This window comes from Magallana gigas, chromosome 6, assembly GCF_963853765.1.
Source record: "Magallana gigas chromosome 6, xbMagGiga1.1, whole genome shotgun sequence".
NCBI lineage: Eukaryota > Metazoa > Mollusca > Bivalvia > Ostreida > Ostreidae > Magallana > Magallana gigas.
The window spans coordinates 49,094,524-49,119,578 of NC_088858.1; the positions used below are offsets into that span (position 1 = coordinate 49,094,524).

The window sequence follows — 25,055 nt, forward strand, 5'->3', positions numbered from 1 at the left end:
AAAAATATTCTTAGAAGTAAACGTAATTTTTCAATCTTCAAGTCTTCAAAATTGCAGAAACAGGCACTTTGTAAAATGTCATAATGTAGTTTTTACTTCTCATAAAAATCGCAATATCACAAATTTTTGTATTTCACTCACAACAGTTCAATTGTTTTATTTCGTTGTACATGTATGTATATTCTTTTTTCCTCTCTTATCATATCAACATTGTTCATAAAATGAAAATGATTTTGATCGATGGCTTCCTTTCACACTCCATTATATATTTCGTGGCTTTGAATAATGTCCACCTCTCCTGTGTCCTTCTCTCAACACCCTTTTAAATCATCTGAATTTTCCTTCTGATTTCGTGTCTCTCCTTGGATTCTGTGTTGATCTGTATCATCTTTGATGCTACTATCCTGAAACTAATGAATCAATAAACCGTTATTTTACTATTATGTATATTTTCAAAATCAAATTATTGGAATTTGTTCACATGAAACGTATTAAAGCTTTGACAGATCAATTTTACCGAATAGATTGGTTCTTACATTTGTTCGTTGTATTCAACCACAACTGAAGCTGTAGGGCGTTGCAGAAGCCTCCGGTTAATTTGGCTGTTAATGCTCTCTGGATAATCAATCCATGTACCATTGCCATCCAACCACTGCCAGCTGTGATTGAGATCATCTGAACAATGTCGTGAATGTACAGAACAAGATACTGTATCATCTATCGACCTTTCTTCTGCGGTCTTTTGAAAATCACCGTGTAACAAGTGCACGGCGTCATGTTGAGGACAAGACGTCACATTGTTGTCAAAAACTGTGGACTTTCTTTCCAAGGGAATACATTTTCCTTTCGGCGATAATACATTAAGAAATTCGTCTGGATTATCTAAAGCTTCGTCAACATCCAAACAAAAACCAGAATGATCAGGTGCAGCTTTAAGATCGGACTTTGAGGTATCGGTCCCATTAACGAAAATACCTTTTGGTGAGAAGTCACGTGGTTGTTCAGAAACAGAGTCTGTCTGAATGTCATTATCATCAGTTTCGGTAAAATGGTCTTCCGCTCTAACATTTGTCACGCTTTTTCTTCTAACACACGAGTTTTGTTTAAGTATACTTGACTTATCCATGTATGAAGTTCCGGTTGAATTGGCTTCAGTTCCCTTCAGTTTTCTGAAATCTGATGGTAATTTCGAGGTTTGAGTTGATCCTCTTAACTTCGAATCTTTTGTTCCAGTTTCTTCCACGCTGTTTTTCCCTATAAACAGGAAATTTTTACATATAAACAAACAAAAATAACCAGTGCCAAATCCTGATCTCCAATGCATATGAATTAAAATTACATGTACGTAAAAGCAAAAAGAAAATGGGTCAATAAGGTGTGTACACTGCCTACATGAGGATAGATAAGATACTACAAAATCAAAATATCAACAAAGCTCATAAATTTTTTCTAAATTATCGAAAACAATATATATTTACCATAACATCAATTTATTGCCCTAAGATACTTGGAATAGGTTAATTTAAACTGACGTATGCGTGTCAAAACCTCCAAACAGTATCATTTTAGAACTTCAACGACATTTCGTTTATAGAGTGGGTTTGAGCTCCAGTTTTTTGTCATAGTCTATATAAGGTTAAAAGAAAATAAACCAATCATGGAAAGATGACCCACACTACTTTAATCAAAGTACTGAAGAACTGACGGGAGTTGATTTTGTCGATGTTGATTTATTTTAACATTAATGATATGTTATTTTGTATGACTAGTACATGTATTTTCTAATTTGAATTACGCACATTTTTAATAATATGAATTTTTGGACTTTTTCGACAAGAATGTTGAGAAACCCCCATATGAATAATGTTAAATAATATTTAAAGATAAAATTCAATCAAACTGTGTATCAGTGATAGAAATATTTCTCGAAAATTGTATGGATCCAAGCAATATTGAACTCCAGTCTCGTTCATCCAACGCTCGGCTGACACCGTAAACTTCCGACAAGGATTTACGGAGACAGCCGAGCGTCGAGCTGAACTAGACTTTATTGAACTCTGGCGTAGGAATACATACGACTAAAAGAAATTTAAATTGTTCGTACCATTTAAAATCTGACTATTTTCAAGGTATTTATAAATAAGTTTCCTTGAAAAACAATGCTTTAGAATACATTACATCGAATTTATCAATTATTTCTAAGAACTAAGTTTTGTCAGCAGCAATGATTTGTGCTGAGGTCCAAACACTGTTTCACTTTCAGTTTGTCAGAGTAACTGCATAGAAAAGTTGATTAAAATCAACTCCCAAAAATGTTATTTTGTTTCCCAACAATTATACGTTTAAGAAAAATAAAACATGTCCGTAAATTCGCAGTCGAAGTAGCACATAACATTTAAACAATAGAGTTTGATGTGACTGTAATGGCTCAGTGGTTAGAGCACAATACATTAGGTAACATTTTCGAGCTAGGGTGAATAGGTTGTGGGTTCGATATCACCAAAAGTTTAGAATTTTTTTAAGGTCTTTCGTTTCTAACGGAAGACCTTATAGTTTTCGTACTGTTTCTTCTTATTTTTATTTCCACAAATTTTGTGCACGCGATTTCTCGGAAACTATCCAACCGATTTGAAAACATTTTATCATAGATGATTGCAAGTTATCTAAATTTATTTTGCTTTAAATAATATTTTTGCCGTCGTCACTTCCGGTACCGATTTATCGCTGATTTTGTAGCTTTAACGACTTATTTTGTGCACGCTTCTTCTCGAAAACTATCAGACATATGGTATGAAATTTTCAGGATAGGTAGACCATAATCTGAAGTTGTGCCTGTTGTTTTTGTTTTACGCCAGTGGCGCCATTCTTAAGAGCTCACTATGGCTCTAAAATTTGGTACGAATTTTGTTTCCCTTTTTTGGTCCACAAGAATTCTCAGAGATGGCTCGATATATTTTCTTGAAATTTTCATAAGTGATAGAAAAAAGTATATCTCGAGAAATTATTTTCCGTTCCCTGTCCCACGACAAAAAGCTTGTGACATTGAAATTACTAAAATGATAAGGACTTAAGCATTCAGACTTTGTAGGATTATAGACCTATAGTTGTAAATGTCTTTAAACTATTTTGTTTTGTTCGTCATAACTTCTGGTCGTCACCGGAAGCACTTCAAAAATTATTTTTTTTTGCATTTATTTTATTTCATACAGAATTGAAATATATTATAAATATTAATTCTTACCTATGTTATTTATCCGATGTGAAAAATTGTATTATTATTCTATTATTTCCGGTGAGATATCTCAAATATCTCAGATAGCCTTTTTCTAAATAAATGTTTTACTTACGAGATCTCAGAAAGTCAAGTGAACAATACACGAAACTTATATAGATGATAGACATCTGATCATTTTGTCAACCGTCACTTCCGGTTCTCACCAGAAGGGTTCAAACAAATCAAGCTGTTTGGAAGTTCAACTGTTTTTCATTGACCCTTTTAGTAAAATTGATAAACAATAAATTACAGTTGTCAAATGTTCAAGAAATACTAACTTTAATTTTCACTGAGCATTTCCGTTTGTCCGTTACCTGTCAAGAGACAAAAACACTGACTCCACGAGATCTCAAATACGGAGACGACTTGAACAACTAAATTTAGTTTGATAATAGCCCTTAGTATGTATCTGTGTTTACGTTATCTTGTCTGATTCGTCGTCACTTCCGGTCGTCACCGGAAGCACTTAAAAGTTATTAATTTTTCCTTATTTTATTTATGTAACGTGGAATTAATATATCATTCCACAGTACACATTCTTATATATTTTAACTATACAATGTTAAATAAGCAAACATATTTTTATTTTGGTGAGATATATAAAATAACTTAGGTACATATCCTTTTTATAAATTTGATACCCGCGAGATTTAAGTCACTGTAAGTGATTTAGAAATTAAATGAATGATAGACAATTGATTGAAAATGTGTTTAATGGGTTCTATTTTGTCAACCGTCACTTCTGGTTCTTACAGGAAGGGTTCAAACTATTCATGTTTTTAACTAGATTAACAGCTTTTCTTGGGTGTTTCATCTAGCATGATAAACAGTACAAGAAGTACCAGCTTTTATTTTCATTAATCACTTTCGTTCGTCCGTTTCCGGTCTCGAGACAAAAAAACGTAGTTTTACAAGGACCTCAGATTTAGCAGAGTGTATCGATATTTCATCGTATCATATAAAACAAAATCGAACGGAAAACCTACTCTTTACTCGTAACGAGATCTATTTTTTTTCTTATCGTTCGTTAAAATAATCAAAACGGAATATAGTTAGAAATTGTCATCATGTAAACTTGTATTATAACATTTTAAAATATATTTAGTTAAAAGAAAATAAACTTATATTATAACATTTTTAAGTATATTTAGTTAAAAGAAATTAAATTTGATACTGTATTTTGTGACTAAACTAAATTGGCATTTGACCTATCTTTGAAAAAGGTTGTAAGTTCTTCTGACTAAAACTTAAAAAAGATAGATTTTAATGCACTCATTAAAAACCCCAAGATACCAACCCTTTAAATCATTACATCTCTTTTCATCAGAATCTGAACACTGCGTCCCTCTTACAGCCATTATAACCGCTGCAGAAAAAGGATCACTGTAAAACAAACAAACAAACAATATATAAATAAATAAATAAACTTGTAAAGAACTTGAAGTATCACTACACGGAAAGAAGGTATCAAGATTAGCAACTGACCATACTTCAATGTCGAATTTTCCGTCGTATCCAAATCTATAATTGCTTCTCCTCCCACAAGGCCAACGCACCTGCCCAATGCACCAATATGTAGAATGACTTTAGAAATATGTTATTTACCATCTTCCTCTTAATTTTTAATTTATATGAATAAAGCTTAAGTTTTAAACGTACCACATTTTTGGTAACTGTTTTTGATGATTAATCAACGACTTTTTTCTTTAAAACAGCTAATGTTTCAATAACCTTTAAATACGATTTTGTATATTGCACATGTATGATTTTACGTAATTAAATCCGGATGGGCAATTTTTTTTTTTATTTTGGGTCCAGTAAAACGTGTGTATTATGTAACTTTCGCCCAGCATATCTGTGCACATGGTTTAACGAGAACGATAAACGAACGCTGTAAGTTTAAACGCTTAGGTATTTTACAATTATATGCATATGAATTTGTGCCTACTGTAACGTTAACGTCCTTGATCTTGTTTATATACATATATGTAATGGAGACATAACAATTACTCTGTATTTAGAGCATTTACGTACAAGTATTGTTAGGGGGATTTCATATATGGCGCCATTTATGGTTGTTATGTGATTACTTATAAATTTTGTATTGTTTACAGTTCTTACGTTGCAGAACCAATATTAGATAAACATCTTAATCAGTATCAAAGACTTGATTCGATTTGATGACCAAGCCAGCTACAGTTAGCATTTATATAGTTAGCGTTTATAAAGAATATTGCCCAGAAGAGCTGTAATGATTTAGAACCATTTAAGCAAGACCTTGGACTTCCGGAGGAACATAACTATCTTTTTCTTGCGTCAAAACAATATATATAATTGACGCCGGTTTTAAGCGTAGTCTTAGCTGAAATGCCAGACAAATATTGTTGATTTCAAAGAGCCATGCTGGGAGGTCAACGATGAAATAGACAAGCCTACGTCACATTGCTGTTTGTCACAACTACTCAAAGTCCAAGCTCTTGTTAAATTGGTTCTAGAACGATTTATTTTTTAAAACTTGTGGGGTTTATTTTGCAGAAGACAGTTTTTTTGTCAAAGCCAGTTAACAGCAGGCATTTAATGAAATTTTATACTGTTAAAAGTGTAATCCTTTTGTTAACAGGACAAATCACTATATTAAATATAGTATTCTCCAAAAAATCTCTATAAATTATATTTGCGTATTATAGCAAAACAGTGCAATTCGCTGAACTTAAACTCTGGAGGTCTAACATTGCATCGGTCTGGGGTTTTTTTCACAGAAACTTTTGTTTAGTCACTCTTATTTACATTTTTTAATAAAACTAATCATAAGGTAAAATGGTGGTTTTATCTATCTTTATATATTCATTAAGATTTATTTGATATTATTTTTTTTTGTTTATCAGCTTTACTCTATTCAAGAGAAAACATTGTATGTTTCTGGCCTTTTTTATATATCGTTTTATATAATGCAGTAAAAATGTGCATATAAAAGTTTTGATTGTTCAGTCTGTGTAACTTGGTTTCTTGAGATGATTGTCGATATTACCCAAATTTTAATTTATCTAGTTCTTAAATAGTGTGACGCCTTCTATTTTTACAATTACAAAAACCAAACTCTTTTCTTAAGGACGTTTGGTTTACTTTCCGGTTTTGCAATTAATGTCGATTAAAAAATGTTAAGATACAATATGTGATCAGAAATGCACATACAGAAATGTGGTTTAGGTAAACTTATACTTCCTTCACACGACAAAAGAAAATCATTTTGATTGAAGACATATCTTACGTAAACAGTTGCATCGTCTTTTATTCTGTAAACAGACCCAATTGATCCTATTCCGCCATCTTGATCTTCCCATTTCCAGTCTGGACCTTAAATAATAACACGAAGGTACAAACCCCGCATTTCGTTACAATGTTTTCAATAATGATGTTTTCAAATATATAGGCTTGTATAGTATACACTGTTAATTCTTTGCACATGCAGTGAATGATATTTATTACTTACCTCGCTTTACATAACATCCAACTGCTGGAAACCCGTCTTCAGGTATTCTGGGTTCATCACAAGCAACAATATTGTATATACCTCCTTGTCCATGACTATATTGACAACGAATTCCAGTATCCCATTCCACAAAAACCGTTCCAGCTATTCAATTAAATACCATTGTAAGCATCTGTTGATTTACAGTACAAAAATGTGAACTTCATTTATCTTACAAGTACCTAAATTCCCGTGTCCTACAACTGTTCCAGCACCCTCGCTATCCTGGTTCTCAAACGTCCAGTTGGGACCACGCCGTACCCTTGTACCAAGCTTGGGAACCATGACATATTTCTCTTTGTAATACTCATCTTCTGGGTCTTCATCTTCTTTCTCCTGATCCAACATAATCTTGGCCCTGTTTAGTAACTCGCATATTGTATCCTTGCATAAAATGTGAACATTTATATTATAATTAGTAAATATTTTGAGAGACCTCCAAACTAAATATATAAATATATATAAAATATAAACTTTCATTTTTATTGTCTTCAACACATATTCGTTCTTTTAAAAAATAAACTTATCTTACTATTACTATAACTTCGATTAAACTCTTAACTGTTCAAACTGCTTGGTCCGAATTTATATTTAATTTGTGTACGCTTTTAAAAGAGGATTATGCAAAGTATGTCTATGATAATAATAATTGCGGTAGTTTTCCCGGTCAATTAAGCCATATTTCAATGAAAAATGATGTACATGGTCAACATTTGTTAACAAAACGAATGACATAAAAAGGATATCGCGTTATTTCGCCTCATATAAAAATCCCCTGACGTCGAGCCGGTGTAATGAAGTATAATGACCCCCGTAGAAAAATGACCGGGGGTCATTTTTCTACGTAGAATAATGACCCCCCTAGCTGAAGAATAATTGGATTTTTTTGAAGAAAAAAGACCCGGGGGTTATTTTTCTTCTCATGTTAAACATGAAGAAAAATGACCCCCATAAAAAATTGACCCCCCCCCGTAAACATGAATAGAAATTGGTTACACCGTATCCAAGATGTGACTTTGAAGTTACTTTATTTTTCACTCTGTTCAACTGATTTTGAAGTTATAAACACCGATCTTGTAAATAAATCGCTGCATGTATATAGTTTTTTTTCTATCCGTAGCAAGCACACGCAAAACACTCTTACAATGCCACAATTTGATTTTTAACATTACGTTTCTTCTCTCGTCGACAAACGGCGGGAAAAGACGCATATAAGGAAAAAATTCATGCACAATGAGGATATTGTGTGATAATTAACGAACAATCATGAAAGAATAATTGATGCAATAATATAAGCAATATTCATTGGTGAATGAATTGTCAATCGGAGAATGATGCATGTATATACATTAATGGAAAAAGACTCAGGGGGCAGGTAACGTAGGAATATGAGTACTTCTTATTTACATTTCTTGGGGAAAGTGATTTTTAAAAAAAGCATTCTGAGTTAGTTTTGTTTTCTTCTACGTAATACATGAACATCAATATTCTAAACATTTGTTGTAATTGTGTATTTGTGATCATGGATAGACTTTACTCTTTTAGAGCAAATTTGTGAAGAGTACCTGACTATAGTAAATCTTGATATATAATAAACACTGATCGATTATAATAAGAAAAGATTGTTTCTAAAAACGATGATAAGAGGTTAGGGCCCATGTTAGGGGTTTATATCCCTCTTGATTTTGATTTGATCACACGATCTTTATTGTATACAACGTTACCAATGATCATACAAACTATTGATGCATTAATCATCTTGATATTAACTAAACTTATTAAAATATGCCGGGGATAAAGTAAAATATATTTTCTGTACGAGTACTCTCAGTACTTTGACGATTTTCCTTATTGGTCGTTCACCTCTACTGGCGTAATGGCTCTAACTTCAGCTTGGTTATAATGCATAACAGTGGAGTAAACTTTTCATAATTTTGGTTTCATCATTAATTCTGGGTGATGCACTTGTATACCCAGCAGTTTGTATTGCGGAAATCCTCAATGCAAGTATAAATCATGAACAATATGAAGAATATAGAAGATGCGACGGCGAAGCGCGAAGATGCGAAGACGAAAGTGCTAAGTTGCGAAGGCGAAGAAGTGATACTACCGCTTCTTCGTCTTTGCAACTTCGCACTCTCGCCTTCGAATCTTCGCGCTTTCGCCTTTTTAGCTCACCGAAACGAAGTCAATGGGAGCATATGCTATACCCCCGGCGTCGGCGTCCGGAGCTGGTTAAAGCTTTAGTTGCAGCTCCTGTATCTAAGCTATTACTTGTTATCTCTTCACCAAAGTTACATGGAGGATGCATCTGGACCTACTGAATCTGGTTCTTAACTTTCAGATGCTGGAGGAGGTTAAGGTTTTGGGAGCAGGTTAAAGTTGTTGTTGCAGGTGCCTTAAATAAGGAATAAGGAATCATTCTTTGAGTATTATGAGGTGATAATTTTGGTTGGGGCGTGATCAAATCCAATATAATTTTAAGCCATCGTACGATTAAATATTGAAATATAAATAAGCAAACCCCGCCAGCGCATCAATTTGGCGTCATTTGTATTATGGGTTATATTGTACAAAATCGATACGAAGTGTTATCACAGACAAAGACACTGGATAATGTAAATATATAGTAATATTTAAGTTACTGCTGGTCCGTACTTCACCAAACTTACATGGATGGTGTGTCTTATGATACTGAGACACCAGACAGGCTTGAGTGCTAAATCTGAGCTATAAGTTTAGGGTTCAGGAGGAGGTAAAGGTTATTGGAGCTGGTTAAAGTTTTTGTTGCAGGTGCCCTCTAATGATAATATCTTGATTACTACTGGTCCTAACTTCACCAATCTTGCATTGATATAGTCTTAAGATACTGATGCATATATTATCATATCACATGGAATTGTATTTTATGAGATTTTATTGTATATTACTATATCATATGATACAATGGGTATAGTATGATTGTATTATATAATATTTTACTTTATCCCATGATATTGTTTCATTTGACATGATATAATGTTTATCAAATTATATTGTATTTTATAATATAATATCATATTATGTATCAAATATGATACAGTATCATACAATACAATATCATACTATAATGTCTACATTCACTTTCTTTCCCTCTATTAAATTGCATTGGTTAATTTTAGTGATATTTACACACAACACAGAAGACTTAATTACCAATTCTGTTTCGTTTGAATACATTCAGTATTTCTTCAGTATTTCTCGAAGAACAAGAACTGACTCTTCTCGCGACTTCAAACCGGAAAACGACCTGATATTATACTTTCGCTGATAAATATTTCATTGATGTAAATATATGTTGACAGTTAAATGAATTCAATTGATTAATTTTTTAGTATACCAAGAGTAAATTCATTAAATTACAGAAAGAAAAATAAAATTGTGTTATTAGAATTTTAAACGCTGCGTACTATTTTTGTCAGCATATTGTGGCTGTTCCAGTGGCCATTCTGTTAATTTCGCATTACTTGTTGAATAAGACAGAGCCTTTTAAAAAAATCATTTTTGCGGGAAGGAAATACATGTTTAAGAAACGTAAATATAAGTATTAAATCATTATTTTTTTAAAGGTGTGGTCTCATAACTGCAACAATGTGTGCAATTAAACAAATTTTCATAAAGCGCTAGCGCGCGTTATACAATTTGTATGCACACACCGTTGCAGTTGAGACCATATCTTTCAAACAATAATGATTCAATGCTTAATTATACAATATAATATTAATTGTTTCAATGTTATGATGTTTTATTGCAGTTTGATATTGTTTCATACAATACAATATTGTATAATGTTTTATAATTTTGTATTGTTTGATCAAATACAATAATGTATAGCACAATACAATGTCATATCGTACGTTACAATATCATATCTCACAATATTTTACGGTATTTTATGGTATTATATATTATATATTGTAATTATGATAGGATGCAATTTTAATTTTATATTATTGTATTTATTAATATATGAACATATGATTATCATACAATTTTTTAACAGATGATATACGATATTGTTTCAAAACAGAATCCCTGAATATCCAAGATCATAAAGGATGGTTTTCATATAATATGATAAAGGTGGTCTCATAAAGGCGATACCTCATAAAGGTGATGCCTCGTCTCGGTGAGCTTTGTAATCTGTGATTACCTATGTTTTATAATTGCGGAGCTCTCCATCTTTTAAAGGGTCCCGAGGCATATTTTGGAAACTTTATTTATATAAAATTAATTAAATAAAATTAACCAGGGGGATCGGGTCCGGACTCCCTCTCCCCTTTTACTGCGTGAAATTATTAATATTTAATTTTGCGGGGGGGGGGGGGGGGGGGGGCTATCCCCCTCTAGATCCATGCATGAGCAAGGAGTGTCGCATAATAAAATTACATTGTTACTGTGTTAGGTCCACGGTAAAGAGACGGCTGGTAAGTGACAGTAGTTTGGAAGTGCATTTGTACACATTATGGCAGACATTAAATTTTGTTCGGGGTAGATAATGATTAGGCATAGCCAGCACTGGTAAACATATATGTTGCATGTACACATTAAAATATTTATAAACATTCATAGTAAGCGCGATGGCCTAGCGCATGCATATCAATAATAACATGGATTAATCGAAAAACCTTGGCGAGTACGGTGCCTGTGAAAGTAATAAAAAAAGGCGAAGGCGAAAGTGCGAAGATGCGAAGGCCAGAGGGCAAAGTTGGGAAGGAGCGATAGAAGTATCGCTCCTTCGCCTTCGCACTTTAGGCATCATCTTCGCGCTTCGTCGTCGCATCTTCGCATCTTTGCTCTTTTTTCTTCGCACTATCGCCTTTGCAACTTCGCATCTTCGCCTTAAGGTCGAAGTGGCCCTATATCGGAACACCATAGATATATGTAAATGTAATTGTTAAGATGACAACCATACCCCGATGCAATACATCAATATCTTGTTATAACGGAAGGATTTTTATTTTCTAGGATATACCCCTTCTTTCACTTTAAGTTTATTTGAATATGAATTATAATTTCTGTTACTTTATGTAAAACTCAGCGGCAAAAATTACAAGAGTGTAAAGACTATTTCACAAATAATAAAATAATATACTGAAAAACTTTACTCTACAAGGGGGTCATTATTCTACAGGGGTCACTTCTCTTCATGTGGAGTGTGCTCATTTTTATGAAAATGACACTTATTCTTCAGGCAAAGAGGTCATTTTTCTACGTAGAATAATGATCGGGGGGTCATTTTTCTGCGTAGAATAATGACCGGGGGGTCATTTTTCTCCGTAGAAAAATGACCCCCGGTCATTTTTCTACGGGGGTCATTATTCTTCATTACACCGGTAATACTTGTATTACAACTTTGACATCGTTTTTAATGGAGGTCATACTGTTTTGGCAAATCACAAAAAAACTTGTGTACATTTTGTTCACAATTAATTCAAAAGTTTGTTTTGTTTTTAATCGATGCATAACAGGCAGATTGTACAAACTCAACCAAACGGTTCCCCTCTCTTAACATGATGTAATTTGTTTGATTTTTTTGTATGCCCATGAAGTAATTATTTTCATTTACTTTGAATACTTCTAGCAATGAAAGGAGACCGATTCTGCTGGTGTATATAGGCGAAAGTATATAACTTTCTAAGATACTAGAAATTGGTTTGTATGGAAAATTATTTGATACTGTCATAGCCAAAAAACCCCTAAAACTAAACAAAACAAAAACAAACAAACAAAAAACCGGACCATGCATGCAGCTTTAATTTGATATAACAGAAATATGAACGATACGAAATTGTAGTAAATTTTTCAACGTTAATGCATATTTGAAATTGTCTTTTAAAAAAGATTTTAGAAGACGCCTAAATTGGTACAGGTGACAAGAACTATGGGTTCATGATCAATTTATATTCATTGATTTTTATTTATCGTAGATTTCGTTGTGAGTTACTGCACTATCTTAAATTTTCATTTACATGCGATTTCTTAATACAGATTGTATCAACTCGATTATCGGTCACGAATTAACATACTCATGAAACTCTTAATTTGACCTAATTCAAGAAAATTGATACCCATGAATATAAATAAAAACATAGTATCACAATTTATTGACTAAATATTCTTAGCTACTGTTCGCAAATATCTACGTACTAGGTCCTCCTCCTCATATGAATCCCATGACATTACTGAAACAGCGACAAATTGTAAAACCTCTCTATCAACCATGGTTTTATTTGTCATTCTGAAAACGACGTCTGCTCCTCTCTGAATTAATTTATAAATGTACATGTTAATGAAAAGTGCGATAAGTTTAAGAAAAAACTACAAAATTGTATTAATTTTAAATTACATAATGCAGCGCATATTTTCCAAACCATCTCGCTCTGTGAATTTCCAAAACTTTACCACCTTTCGATCTCATTGATATTGTGTTTAGCAAACTCTACAATAAAAATACTAAAATCTGAGGGAGCTATATTACCCAATTGGTATGATTTTAAAATTGTTTACTGTGGTTTCATTTATATTCGAGGGTATCAATTTTCGTGGATAAAGTGAAAATCACAGTTTCAAGGATACGTAAATTCGAGGCCAATGACCCTATCAATACAAAATCTTAATAGAAATTGCACTTTAATGAACATTTAATTTCGTGGATCAACTTAACAACGAAATTCACGAAAATTGGTATTCAACGAATATTGATGAAACCACAGTATCTAACTTCTTTCGTATAATTGTTTTCTTTTATATGAACAAGAACGATAATTTCTATAATACTGTACATCGAAGTACCCCAACAATGTATGCGTTTGTGTTAGGGTTACACATATTTTATCAAACCGAACGAACAAACAAAACTTAACACATCAATAGTTTTTGTTATATTGAGTATAATGCTCACGTAATTAGGATTATTTCCAACCGGAAAACAAAATATTGGATGTCGTCTCCCTACTTGATGTGTTATATGGAACAGATGGCCAAGCATCTGAAAAAGGTGACATAGACTCAGAAGTTTTTTCATTATTATTAAAATATTATATTTTGAGAAGCATGATTAAATACCCGTTCGTTAACTTTCAAGGAATCATTTTTAGCCGTACTTTATTAATCAGATATTTTTACATTTATAATTAATGCATTTTATGAAAATTCACTAAAAATTCTTGTGAGCACTCTATTCAAAATTGCCCGTATATTATTATCATCATCATATAGCATCATCATCATCATCATTTTATCTGGCAAATGTTGCGGCAAAAATATATTAAAACTCGGGCAAAACAAGCAATCACATTAACATATTTTGCACTTGAAGCATCAACTTGAATAGATTTTGCAAGTTAACAATTACAATGCAAGTTTTCTGCCTATTACAATGTACAAAACGATCTAAACAAAATTTTAGATAATTTGACTGAACTTTTGGAAATGGTTGAATATTACAACATTGATTTTTTGTCTCACAACTTTAATCCTTGACAAATTTATCCATCTCATTTTTTTTTTAGCTATTTACATGTAATTGCAAAATATCCTAATCTTTAGCAATGCATAAAAATATATATTAACATCATTGCAGTAAAGTTGCAAGAATTTGTTCCTTATCTTTTTATAACCAGTGGATTTTTGGGTGAAACAACACCACCTAACGTATTTTAAATATCTAATACGTTGAAACTGACATCTAGTTTTCCTACAGAAATTAACTTGTCAATGTATATAAATACCTACTGAGTCGCTAGGGTGTCGCTCTGCTTCCTCTTCACTGGCACCTTCCTTTGCAAAGTTTGTGAATCTACCGTCTGTAAACACAACCACCCTTGGCGGAACAACGAATTCTCCAATGTACTGCGTATGAGCTGTAAAAAACTTCATGCTTTTTCACTAGTTTCTACAAAATATCAGCATACAATTACATGCATGATATTTCTATGTAACATGCTTGATTGTATACTTTACCACTTTAATCAGTAAAGATACTAAATATTCAATGAATTTATATTGACTCGCAAGTACACTATACCTGATCCATCAAATAGACCACCAACTGAAAGTAAAAATGCTGCTGTGAGTGGAGAGGGTCCATAGGGCTCAATATTCTCTAAATCAAAATAAATGTACACATCAAATCATGCATCAGATCCATACACATCAAGTAATCAAAAGTTGTTCATCTACAGAATTTAAGCTCTCTTACATCTCGAAATCTTATATACAATGCATCTGTGTCACACATTAGGAAAGGAAGCTATACATACCAATACTTTGTTTTATGGCAGCATACTGGTTGGAGTAATAATGAAGAAATTTTGTTTCTTCTCCAAAAACAATGACAGCTACGTTTTCATCCAACTCTGGATGATTTAAAAATTCTGAAAGTAAATTAAGTTTCTTGTAAAACTGTGTATTCAAAATTGAATATGAAAATATGATATTTATTTTTCAACCAGTGACAAACCATTTAAAATATCTGAGACTCCTCTCTTCAGACTTCTAATTCCTTCTCCTCGCATACTTTCAGAGAAATCAAGAATAAAGAGAACACATGTACCCCTTCCTCTCTGATACCTCAGCGATACGTCTGCAATGATATTTTTCAGTGCCTATTCAACTTTGAAAAATAGATTATATAAAACATATATTTTGTTTAGCTAAAAATAGCAGCTTTTACGTAATTTCCGTAGTTTAAAATGCAGATTAATTAACTGAGAAAGTTTTAATGTATTAGTCTTTATCTTTGTTAAATAATGAACACCCAATTCTATTAATAGAAATGACATATAGAGGGTATCTATCTTGTGTGATTTTATATTTGCTTTATCCACCGAACAAAATAGAGCAATATTGGTGAGGTTTGCCGAGCGATTATTAGTCCCTTACCGGTTTTCACCGGAGGGGACTATAGCTTTCCTTTGCGTCCGTCAGTCCGTCTGTCCGTCCGTCTGTCTGTCCCACTTCAGTTTTCCACACTTTTTTATGCGTTTGAGGAATAATATGAAATTTGCTGAACAGCTTCAAAATGTCAAACTACAGACCAAGTTTACATTTTTGTAGCGTCTGGTTGACATATTTTAGAGAAAATTAATTTTTTATATTCCAATTTTTTAATTTTCGGGTTCGTTATCTGGTTTGGTGTGTATTGAATAAACGAGGAATGTAGTCAGTAATAATATCGTGCATTATTTGGACCATTCCTTTTCTTGTTTCTAACAAACAAATAAGTTCTATAAAATAGTTTCAAGCAATGTGTTTTTAAATTTAATCGACAGGCTTTTTTGTATAATTACAATCGGGTTCGTTATCGGGTTGGTCTGTTGATTCGGGGTACAGAAGACGGTAAGAAATGATATTCTGCATAACAGTGCATTGTTTTCACAAATTTCTACAAACCGGTGGGGGACGTGTATTGCTTATGCACTATTCTCAGAATGCGTGTTACCATTACAATGATCGAGTTGAATAAAGCAAATATAAAGTCATGCAATTATAAATCTTTGATTTATCTCATTCGATTGTATTTTATATCAATGACATTCATTTAGTCTAATCGATGATGATGATCCAACGTTGTGTTAGACGGTTATTGTGACGCTGAGCAAAGCAATAAAATTGAGTACGTCATTTCGAAGATAAATATATCTGTTTTGATGTATAGTTTTATTAAAAAAGACCGTAAACTATATTTTTATCTCTAAATATATCTTAAAGCTTAATCACATAAATAAATGGAAATACTGAGGACTTTAGTAGTTAAAGTTTGTTGACATGCACAAAGTTGTGAAAATTCGATAGTTATAATAGACTCCAGTCACTCGAACGAGGAACAGTAACATTTATCTCACAAATATTATACACCAACAATATGAGATAAATTGGAATACGTTATAAATCATTCGATAGATCAATCAATCAATCAATTACAATATAAGATATGGAGATATTAAACAAAAAACATTGAAAATTGTATCATTATTATATATTTTATAATTCACAGGAACCAACAATAATTGCATACTAGTATATATTTTGTGTGTAACTTACGTTTTGCAGCGTCGAATTTCGCCTGAAATAACCATCTTGAGCTGTATTCATGTTCTAAAGCGTTCTAGGATGTAAAATTATGAAGAAGGTATGAAAATAATATATATTCTTGCTATATCATACTCAGTATTAACAGGGGAGATTATTAGCTGAAGTGTAAAGATTTTTGTCGTAAATTTTATGCAAGTTGATGTAAAATAATCTCCCCTTATATTGGTTAATTTCTAGTCATTTAATAAAATGACTAAATGCGCAATACATGTGTTGTCTCATCTTTTAAGCTCCTAGTCAGATCAGAAAGTATTACATAAATATATATTCTTGGCAACACAGAGAATTCCATTATCAAGAAGTTTCTAGAGATGAACTGTTCCTTGTCCTCTTCAGACACCTAACCACTGAACTTGACACCTATAAAACTACTGAGGTTCTTTGTTGTAGGAACTTGAACTGATAAATTTACAAGATCCCAGCAAAGTTGCTTCATACGCCGTCATGATAAATAAGATAATGTTAACTAAATGTCCATGTGTCACGGCCTGCTGTATATACTGATTAAAATTCGTTTAAATTCAATTTTCTTCTTTGTGTTTATATTTTTTGGTTGATTTTTTTTTATTTGCTGTGGCATGCTGATTTGCATATTTACAAAATATAAATTTACATTCATTTGAAATATTATCCCCATGAGAAAAGAAAGAATTGATGAATGAATAAGGTCCAAGCTTCATGGTTTATTGACATGCCATTGCATCTAAATTCATTACCGTCATTGTCAGCAATCTTTGTCGCTTCTTTATGTAGAAACACAAAATACAACTGGTACCCATTTCAATGGATTTCAGTACACTTGGCAATCACTTATCATATTATATGTATGAGAATGGCGAATTAAAGAACTTTAAATTAGTTTTATAAAGTTTAACTTTTCAATTCACCTTCTTTCATTTTAGCCTTGTTCGTCTCTCTGTAATGGCCATCTTTCAATGATGAGACTTAAGGATTTAACTAATAACCTCTGAAAAAGCTTTTGTTTTACCACTTTTGTGTTTGCTATAGGCAATAAATAATCAACGTGGTGAGTTTAAACCAAGGTATGGAGGGTGAAATAAAGTAAACAAATTAAAAAACCTCTTTTAAAACGTTTTATCATGTGCTTTGCCAAGTCCTAGACCGTGATACTTGGCCCCGAGATGGAATTTCACTATCCCACACGAGTATATAATGAATGATTATTTTTCTCGCATTATATTAAAAAATGATGTTTGACACATTTCTTTTATGACGTTCAAAAGATTTCTTTCGTTTTATCCCTACGTGTTCTTCAAATAGTGCAAGTCAAAATGAGAGCATACGACAGTTTTTTAAATTAAAAATATGATAAATTGTTATTAATTAAGCAAAACAATTACTTAATGGATAATCTTAATCCACCATTTTGCATTTCCCTACAGCAGACAACGTTTGTAAACGTTTTAAAACGGCGTAGTAATACACAGCATAATACAGAAAAATCTCACTCTGTCTCACGACGACAAACTGATCTCACACCTGTGATAATGCGAAATAAACATGATGATCAGGTTTTACATCTTTAAAAAATCCTGGCCAGCAGATGTTTTGATTCGGAAATTAAACAATAAAAGATGCTAAACTTTCAACCGTGTGGCATACAATTTAATAGCGTTTACAGAGTATATTGTGGTTTCATTAATATTCAAGGGTATTAATTTTCGTGGATAAATTGAAAATCACAGTTTTAAGGATACGTAAATTCGTGGCCAATGGCCCTATCAATACAAAATAGTAATAGAAATTGCACTTCAATGAACACATAATTTCGTGGATCAACTTAACAACGAAATCCACAAAAATTAGTATTCAACGAATATTGATGAAACCACAGTATCTAATGAATTGACAACACAACACATGCATTAACGGTTTACATATGCAAAATTATCTGTATTTCACAAAATGCATATAATTATGTGATTGTCAAACGTTTTCATATCTAACATACCAACATACCTGCATGATGTCTGTGCATTTAATCCAAAACACGGACGGAAATGCTAGATGAGCTATGTACTATTAAGGAAGTGGATAAAAAAAATTAATAATACGAAACTTTTTCCGCATTCTTATTCTGTAAAAATGTCTACTAAAGTTTAGAAAAAATTGAAAAGAAACTGATTTACAATGAAATACTTCATGTATAAATAGTAAATGAGATTAAATTGGTAAACTGTACAAGTATTAGATATTGGCACAATGCCAACGACGAAAAACAGAAATATTGATTTTTGTTTTGAAAATGCAATGAAAAAAGGATGATATTATTTGATTCATTCATTACATTTCCAGTTTTTAACATGAAAGACGTGGGAGAATAAACCGTGGCATAAAACCACTTAAAGCCACAATTTCTTTTCATACAAATATCACTTTGTTACATTTATTAATAATATGTATACTTGTTTCCTATCATATCACGGGTTCTAAGGTATCGAGGTATTTCTGTTAACGTTTAGTAGCACGCGCTGAAAATGACATTTTGACGTCAGGATATTTTTAGCCATTGTAAACAGAGACGTGCTGAATATCACTGAAGTAAATAATAGAGGAAACTCACAATAACATTAGTTTTTGGAAATATTTCCTTATTGATAGATTTTTTGACAAGATGATTTTACTACCGCGATAACATAGGACCGGCTCATTATCACATGTATTCAGTATTGCCAAAGCCTTCAAAAAATGACTTCCATTTTAATTGATATTAAGACATCAAAATGTTTATATGCTAATGCTAAATAAAATGCTAATTAAATCGGATGTTCGGAATATAGTTTTTTTTTCGAGTGGGTCATCGTGCCATTTTTTAAGAACGTATACTGATAAAAAATGTAAATGTCTATCTTTTTCAATTTTCTAAAAAATGGTTCCATGCCCCATTTCATGGTAAAAAGCAAGTTTTCTTCCTTCGATTTACAAGACGGCCAAGACCGAATTATGATTATGCAATACTAAATTGAGTTTGTTTTATAAATGGATTCAAGTATGTAATTCCGAGGAGTAGCGGTTAGCGAGGAGTTCTTGGATCATAGGTTTATTGAAGTGGGTATTTCATTCTGATGAATCGTGTTAAATATTTAAGGTCTTCCGTTTCCAACGGAAGACCTTATAGTTTTCGTACAGTTTCTTATTAAGGTCTTCCGTTGGAAACGTGTTATTGTTTTCGTACTGTTTCTCTTATTTTTCTCCACAAATTTTGTGCACGCCATTTCTCAAAACATATTCCGCCGATTTCTACAAATTTTTCACAGATGATTGCCAGAGGTCATAATTCTAGACGTTTTTTGAAATTTTCAGTACCGAGTTACGGCCTATTTACTATTTTTTACGACCTATTTTGTGCAGCGCTGATCTCAGAGACTGTCAGAGATATGAATACAACATTTTCAGGATAGGTAGACTATAGTTCGAAGTTGTGCACTATTATGTTGTTTTACGCCAGTGGCGCCATTACTTGGAGCTCGCCTGGGTGCGAAAATTGGATAGGAATTTAAAAAAATATTTCACTTTTTTGTCTACAAGATTTCTCAGAGATAGCTTGATAGATTTTCTTGAAATTTGCAGGAATTATATAAAATGATAATATCTCGAAGTTTTCTTTTTTTTAAATTCGTTTCCTGTCGTCCGTTTTCTGTCCCGCGACAAAAAGCTTGTGACATTGAGATCTCAAAAATGATAAGGACTTGAGCATTCAGACTGTTTAGGATTATAGACCTATAGTTGTAGATGTCTTTAAACTATTTTGTTTTGTTTGTCATAACTTCCCGTCGTCATTGGAAGCACTTTAAAAAATTATTTTTTTTTTTGCATTTAATTTGTCTCTTATAGAATTGAAATTAAAGTAATAAACCTTACATATGTCATCTATCTGATGTTAAATAAAATCAAAAAATTCTACTTCCGGTGAAATATGTCAAATATCTCAAAAAGCGTTTTTAAATAAATGTTTTACCCACGAGATTTCAGAGAGTCAAGTGATTAATGTACGAAACTTATATAGATAATAGGCAATAGATAGAAAATGCGTTTAATCGCTTTCATTTTGTCAACCGTCACTTTCGGTTCTCACCAGAAGGGTTAAGGTGGAAGGCTACATCGTCAAAACATGTCTGACTTCCGTTCCGGATTGATAACATTATGTCGTGGTACAAAATAGCTATACACCGTTTAATTGAACTCTTCTAACTAAGGAGGTGAGATAGGAATGAAATCACCAAAACGCTTAGAAAATATGTCAATTTTCTTCCTGTTTAAAGCTTTTAACTAACATTGATTATCAGCTGTTTTTACGGAAAACGTGGAATCTAAATAATATACGTTTCCCTGCTCTGCTGCTATTGGCAACACATTTTTGTCATGTCATCTGCAACAGACGATCATACATATGTGGCGGATTATCGATATAGGTAAGCAGATGTCAAATTTTCATTTAAACTATATATTTATGATGAATATAAAACGAAAGTACCGTAGTACGATCTCTTGAATTGATCCTAACTTCCCAAATTAAAAAAAAAAACATTTGCAGTAAAAGACTTTCACTGAGACTTTGACATTAAACTAATGTATCTTGATTAAAATAGATACAACTAGGTAGCAATAGCAGTGGAAGCCCGGATTTGCAAGCCAAATGAGGGAAAGACAGAATTCTGAAAAGGAGCATGTTTTTCATTTCCACACATGCATGTGTATCACTATGGACATCTAACGTATGTATTAATATGCGTATGGTTGTTGTTTATAATTGCTATTGTAAATTATTATTATTTTTATTATTGTAAATTAAACTATTATTATAAAAAAGTAAAAGGCAATTTATAATATAATAAACTACTAATATTTTGTTCTGAAGAGTTAAATATATATAATGCATTCATCAATAATATGATTTTTCAGCTTCAAACATTATCATAAGCACTACTTATCTTATATCTACATATTTAGCATAAACTTGTTCCTTTTTTAATTTTTCTTCGTGATTTTTATTTATTAAAAAATTGATCCCAAGATATTTGAGACCATGTAAAATAAAGAAAGACAACTCTTAAACAGGATCTTTCATACCAAGATTTTTGCAATAATTAAGTATTTCCTTTAATTTTTCAATTTCATTCAATTTCTTTTCTTCATCCCATTCACAAACGAATATTGTTTATATTTTCAGGTTTTTGTGGGATTTTGTCCAGCAGTTTGCCTTAAAAAAAATTTTTATATTTTAGTTTCATATTTATGTGGATTCCAATAAAAATCATACAAACTTCATTCATGATTTTTTTGTTTTTCATTTCTAAACTTAATAACATTTCACTTTCATAAGAATTTTAAAACAGGAATGTTTAAAAATTTGATGAATAAGGGGTTATCTGGAACCAGACTGATATTTTAAAAATTCTCTAGAAAATAGTGTATTGTATTTTGAGGTATTGTTGAATACTGTGCCTAGTATTGGTAACAAATGCATGCAACAAAAATCTCTTACACTTATTTGGTGTAGAGATCCACCTTAAAACAAAGCAAGCTGTTTGAAAATTTAACTGTTTTTCTTTGACAATTTTTTTTTGTTTACAAATCATTTATAAGATATGATAACACATTATTTAAGGTATACAATGTACAACTGCAGGGTTTGTTACTAGAGTGCAAGAAACAAAAGTTACTCTTTCTTCAGCGAAAGAAATCCAAATCGTACAAAGATCAAATAAACACAATTCAAATGTTCAAGGAATGTGGTACCTTCATTTTTTCTTCTTTGAGAAAAGAAATTAAATGTATTATTTTTTTATATCTTTTTTTACAAGATTTATTGACAAAGAGAGCAGAAAAAGATACAAAGGATACAAGTACACACATCTCAAAATGTAATAGCTTGTCTCTTAAAGAAAAAGAATATAATGTAGGCCTATATATTATGCCTATAACTCGTTTACAAATGTACCTGTATACTACTTGAAAAAGGAATTTAGTGAGAATAAGATAAAAGAAAAGTGTTTGTGTGCAAGTTTGGGGGGGGGGGGGGGGTAGTACATTATATAACCTATTGAATCTGCTAAATATAACTAGTATATAATATTAATAAGTCACATATTTTTTGCTAGTGCCTTTCAAACTCTGAGAATCTACAGTTTTTAAGCAAAATATATTTTTCCACGGATATTCTGTTTTTCATTATATTTTCGAGTGCACCAAAATTCAGTTTTGGAACTTCTTTATATCTAATTACAAATATGTATTGTTTTATTATTAGAATTAAAAGATTATATACTTTATACAAATTTCTCTCTTTATATTTTCCAAATAAAATTGAGTTTTTGTCAAATGTTACTTGCATTTCAAATTTCCTTAACAACCACTCCTCGCATAGTTCCCAAAGTTTTTTACACAATAGCAATCTACAAATAAGTGTTCAATAGTCTCATTAACTCTTTTACAAAAAGAGCAGACTGGGGATTCTTTAACCTTAATCTTGTGAAGAAAATCATTTGTTGGTATTATTCTATGTAAAATTTGAAATTGTAGCCATTGTAGTTTTGACTCTTTAGTAGTTTTAAATGGCTCTCTTTTCTCCTTATTAAGTTTGTTATACATGTCTTTGCAACCTTTTTTATTGGTAAAGATATTTATGTGACTGGGTATACTTGGGCCAGACGTATTTGATTTCATTGATATTGTGTTTATTTAATCTTTCAAATATTGCTCTCTTTGGGCTTGCATATTCAATAAAAATTGTTTTTATATTTTAGTTTTCTATTGTTTCCAGACTAAGAAAAACAGCATTAATAAACCTAGTATTCTATGTAGTTCAGTATAATTCATTAAATCATATATGAGTCTTATATTTTCTACAATAAACCTTCCTTTGACAAAACCAGTTTGGTCTTTATTTATTAATTTGTCTAATAGTGACTTAGTTTTATTAGCAATGCACCCTGATGCTATTTTGTAAACAACATTTAGAAGCCTTTTTTTAAAGAACTGTTTTTGTTTTCCAGCTTTCGGCAAACAAGTTATGATTCCTAACTTATTTGGTTCTGTAAAATGCAGTAATTTGTTTGAGTTATTAATTGCTCTCGTAATAAAAGATCCAATATTGTTCCAAAAAAATTTGAAAAATTCACTAGTGTATCCGTCAGGTCCTGGACTTTTATCATTTTTTTAAAAATTGAAAACTTCTATGTTTGTAATAGGACCTTCGATATTTTCTGATTCTTCTTGATTTAGTTTAGGTATATTAAAGTCTTTCAGTTTTTTATGTATATTTTCTGTTTCTATTATGTCCTTTCTTGAATAAAGGTTCTCATAGAATTTCTTTGTTTCACTTAGAATTTCTTGTTGATTTCTTATTATTGATCCATCCTCCCTCTCAATAACCAATATTTGTTTATTAATATAGTTTCTTGATTCTAAATTAGCAAAATATTTTGTTGGTTTTTCTCTCTGGTCTATCCAATTTGCTTTTGATCGTATACATTGACCTTTTAATCTAATATTCCTAATTTCATCCAATTCATTGTGTTTTTCCTCAAGTTGTTGACTAGAATCCTGAGTCAAATTCTGTTCAAGATTTAAAATTTCCTTTTTAAGCATATCTTCTCTTTCAAGAGTTTTTTTTTTAAATATAAGTTCAGTACGAGATAGTTTTTCCTCTTATTTCCACGAGCAGGGTTTCTAAAAACAATTGGTCGCTTATAGTGAACTGTATATTATCATCCGGTCAGAGGACATATTGTCTTTATCGTACACAAAACAGGAGTATTGTTTTTTTAATATTTATAACTATTTGTTTTGCTATTTTGATATATTCTTTGTCAGTTAATAGGGAGTCATTAAATTTCCATATTCCTTTACTTTTTAAGAATTTATCCTTTTTTATACATAAAACAACTGGGAAATGGTCTGACCTATAGCTATTTTCTATTTTAATCATTGAAGACATAACATATTTTGTTTGTATCTGAAATTAGAAAAAAAATCGAACCTGGCATGTTTTACTGGGGTTTTCCTTCTCCAGGTATACTTTTTCAGGTTTGGATTGTTTTCACAGAAAAAGTCTTTAAGGTTTGAAATTTCAATTAGTCTTAGTAACTCAAG

At 31.7% G+C, this 25,055-nt stretch overlaps 1 protein-coding gene across 2 annotated transcripts; it reads right to left on the minus strand.

Annotated features, from left to right (window-relative positions):
• Window positions 1–31: 31 nt before the first annotated feature.
• On the minus strand, window positions 32–19,008 carry LOC105339527 (uncharacterized). Of its 2 annotated transcripts, XM_011445106.4 has the most exons (16): window positions 18,921–19,008; window positions 16,890–16,953; window positions 15,307–15,429; window positions 15,107–15,220; window positions 14,872–14,949; window positions 14,580–14,707; window positions 13,747–13,833; window positions 13,192–13,284; window positions 12,993–13,106; window positions 6,986–7,187; window positions 6,765–6,908; window positions 6,543–6,628; window positions 4,760–4,830; window positions 4,572–4,657; window positions 537–1,254; window positions 32–410 (listed from the first exon to the last, which is right to left on the minus strand). In XM_011445106.4, exons 1-16 carry the CDS (start codon window positions 18,924–18,926, stop codon window positions 323–325), a joined length of 2,202 nt encoding a protein of 733 aa, XP_011443408.3. In that variant the 5' UTR covers window positions 18,927–19,008; the 3' UTR covers window positions 32–322. The 2 variants fall into 2 exon arrangements, with proteins under 2 accessions (XP_011443408.3, XP_019927395.3); XM_020071836.3 differs by lacking the exon at window positions 13,192–13,284 and having other exon boundaries at window positions 18,921–19,007.
• Window positions 19,009–25,055: the final 6,047 nt, after the last annotated feature.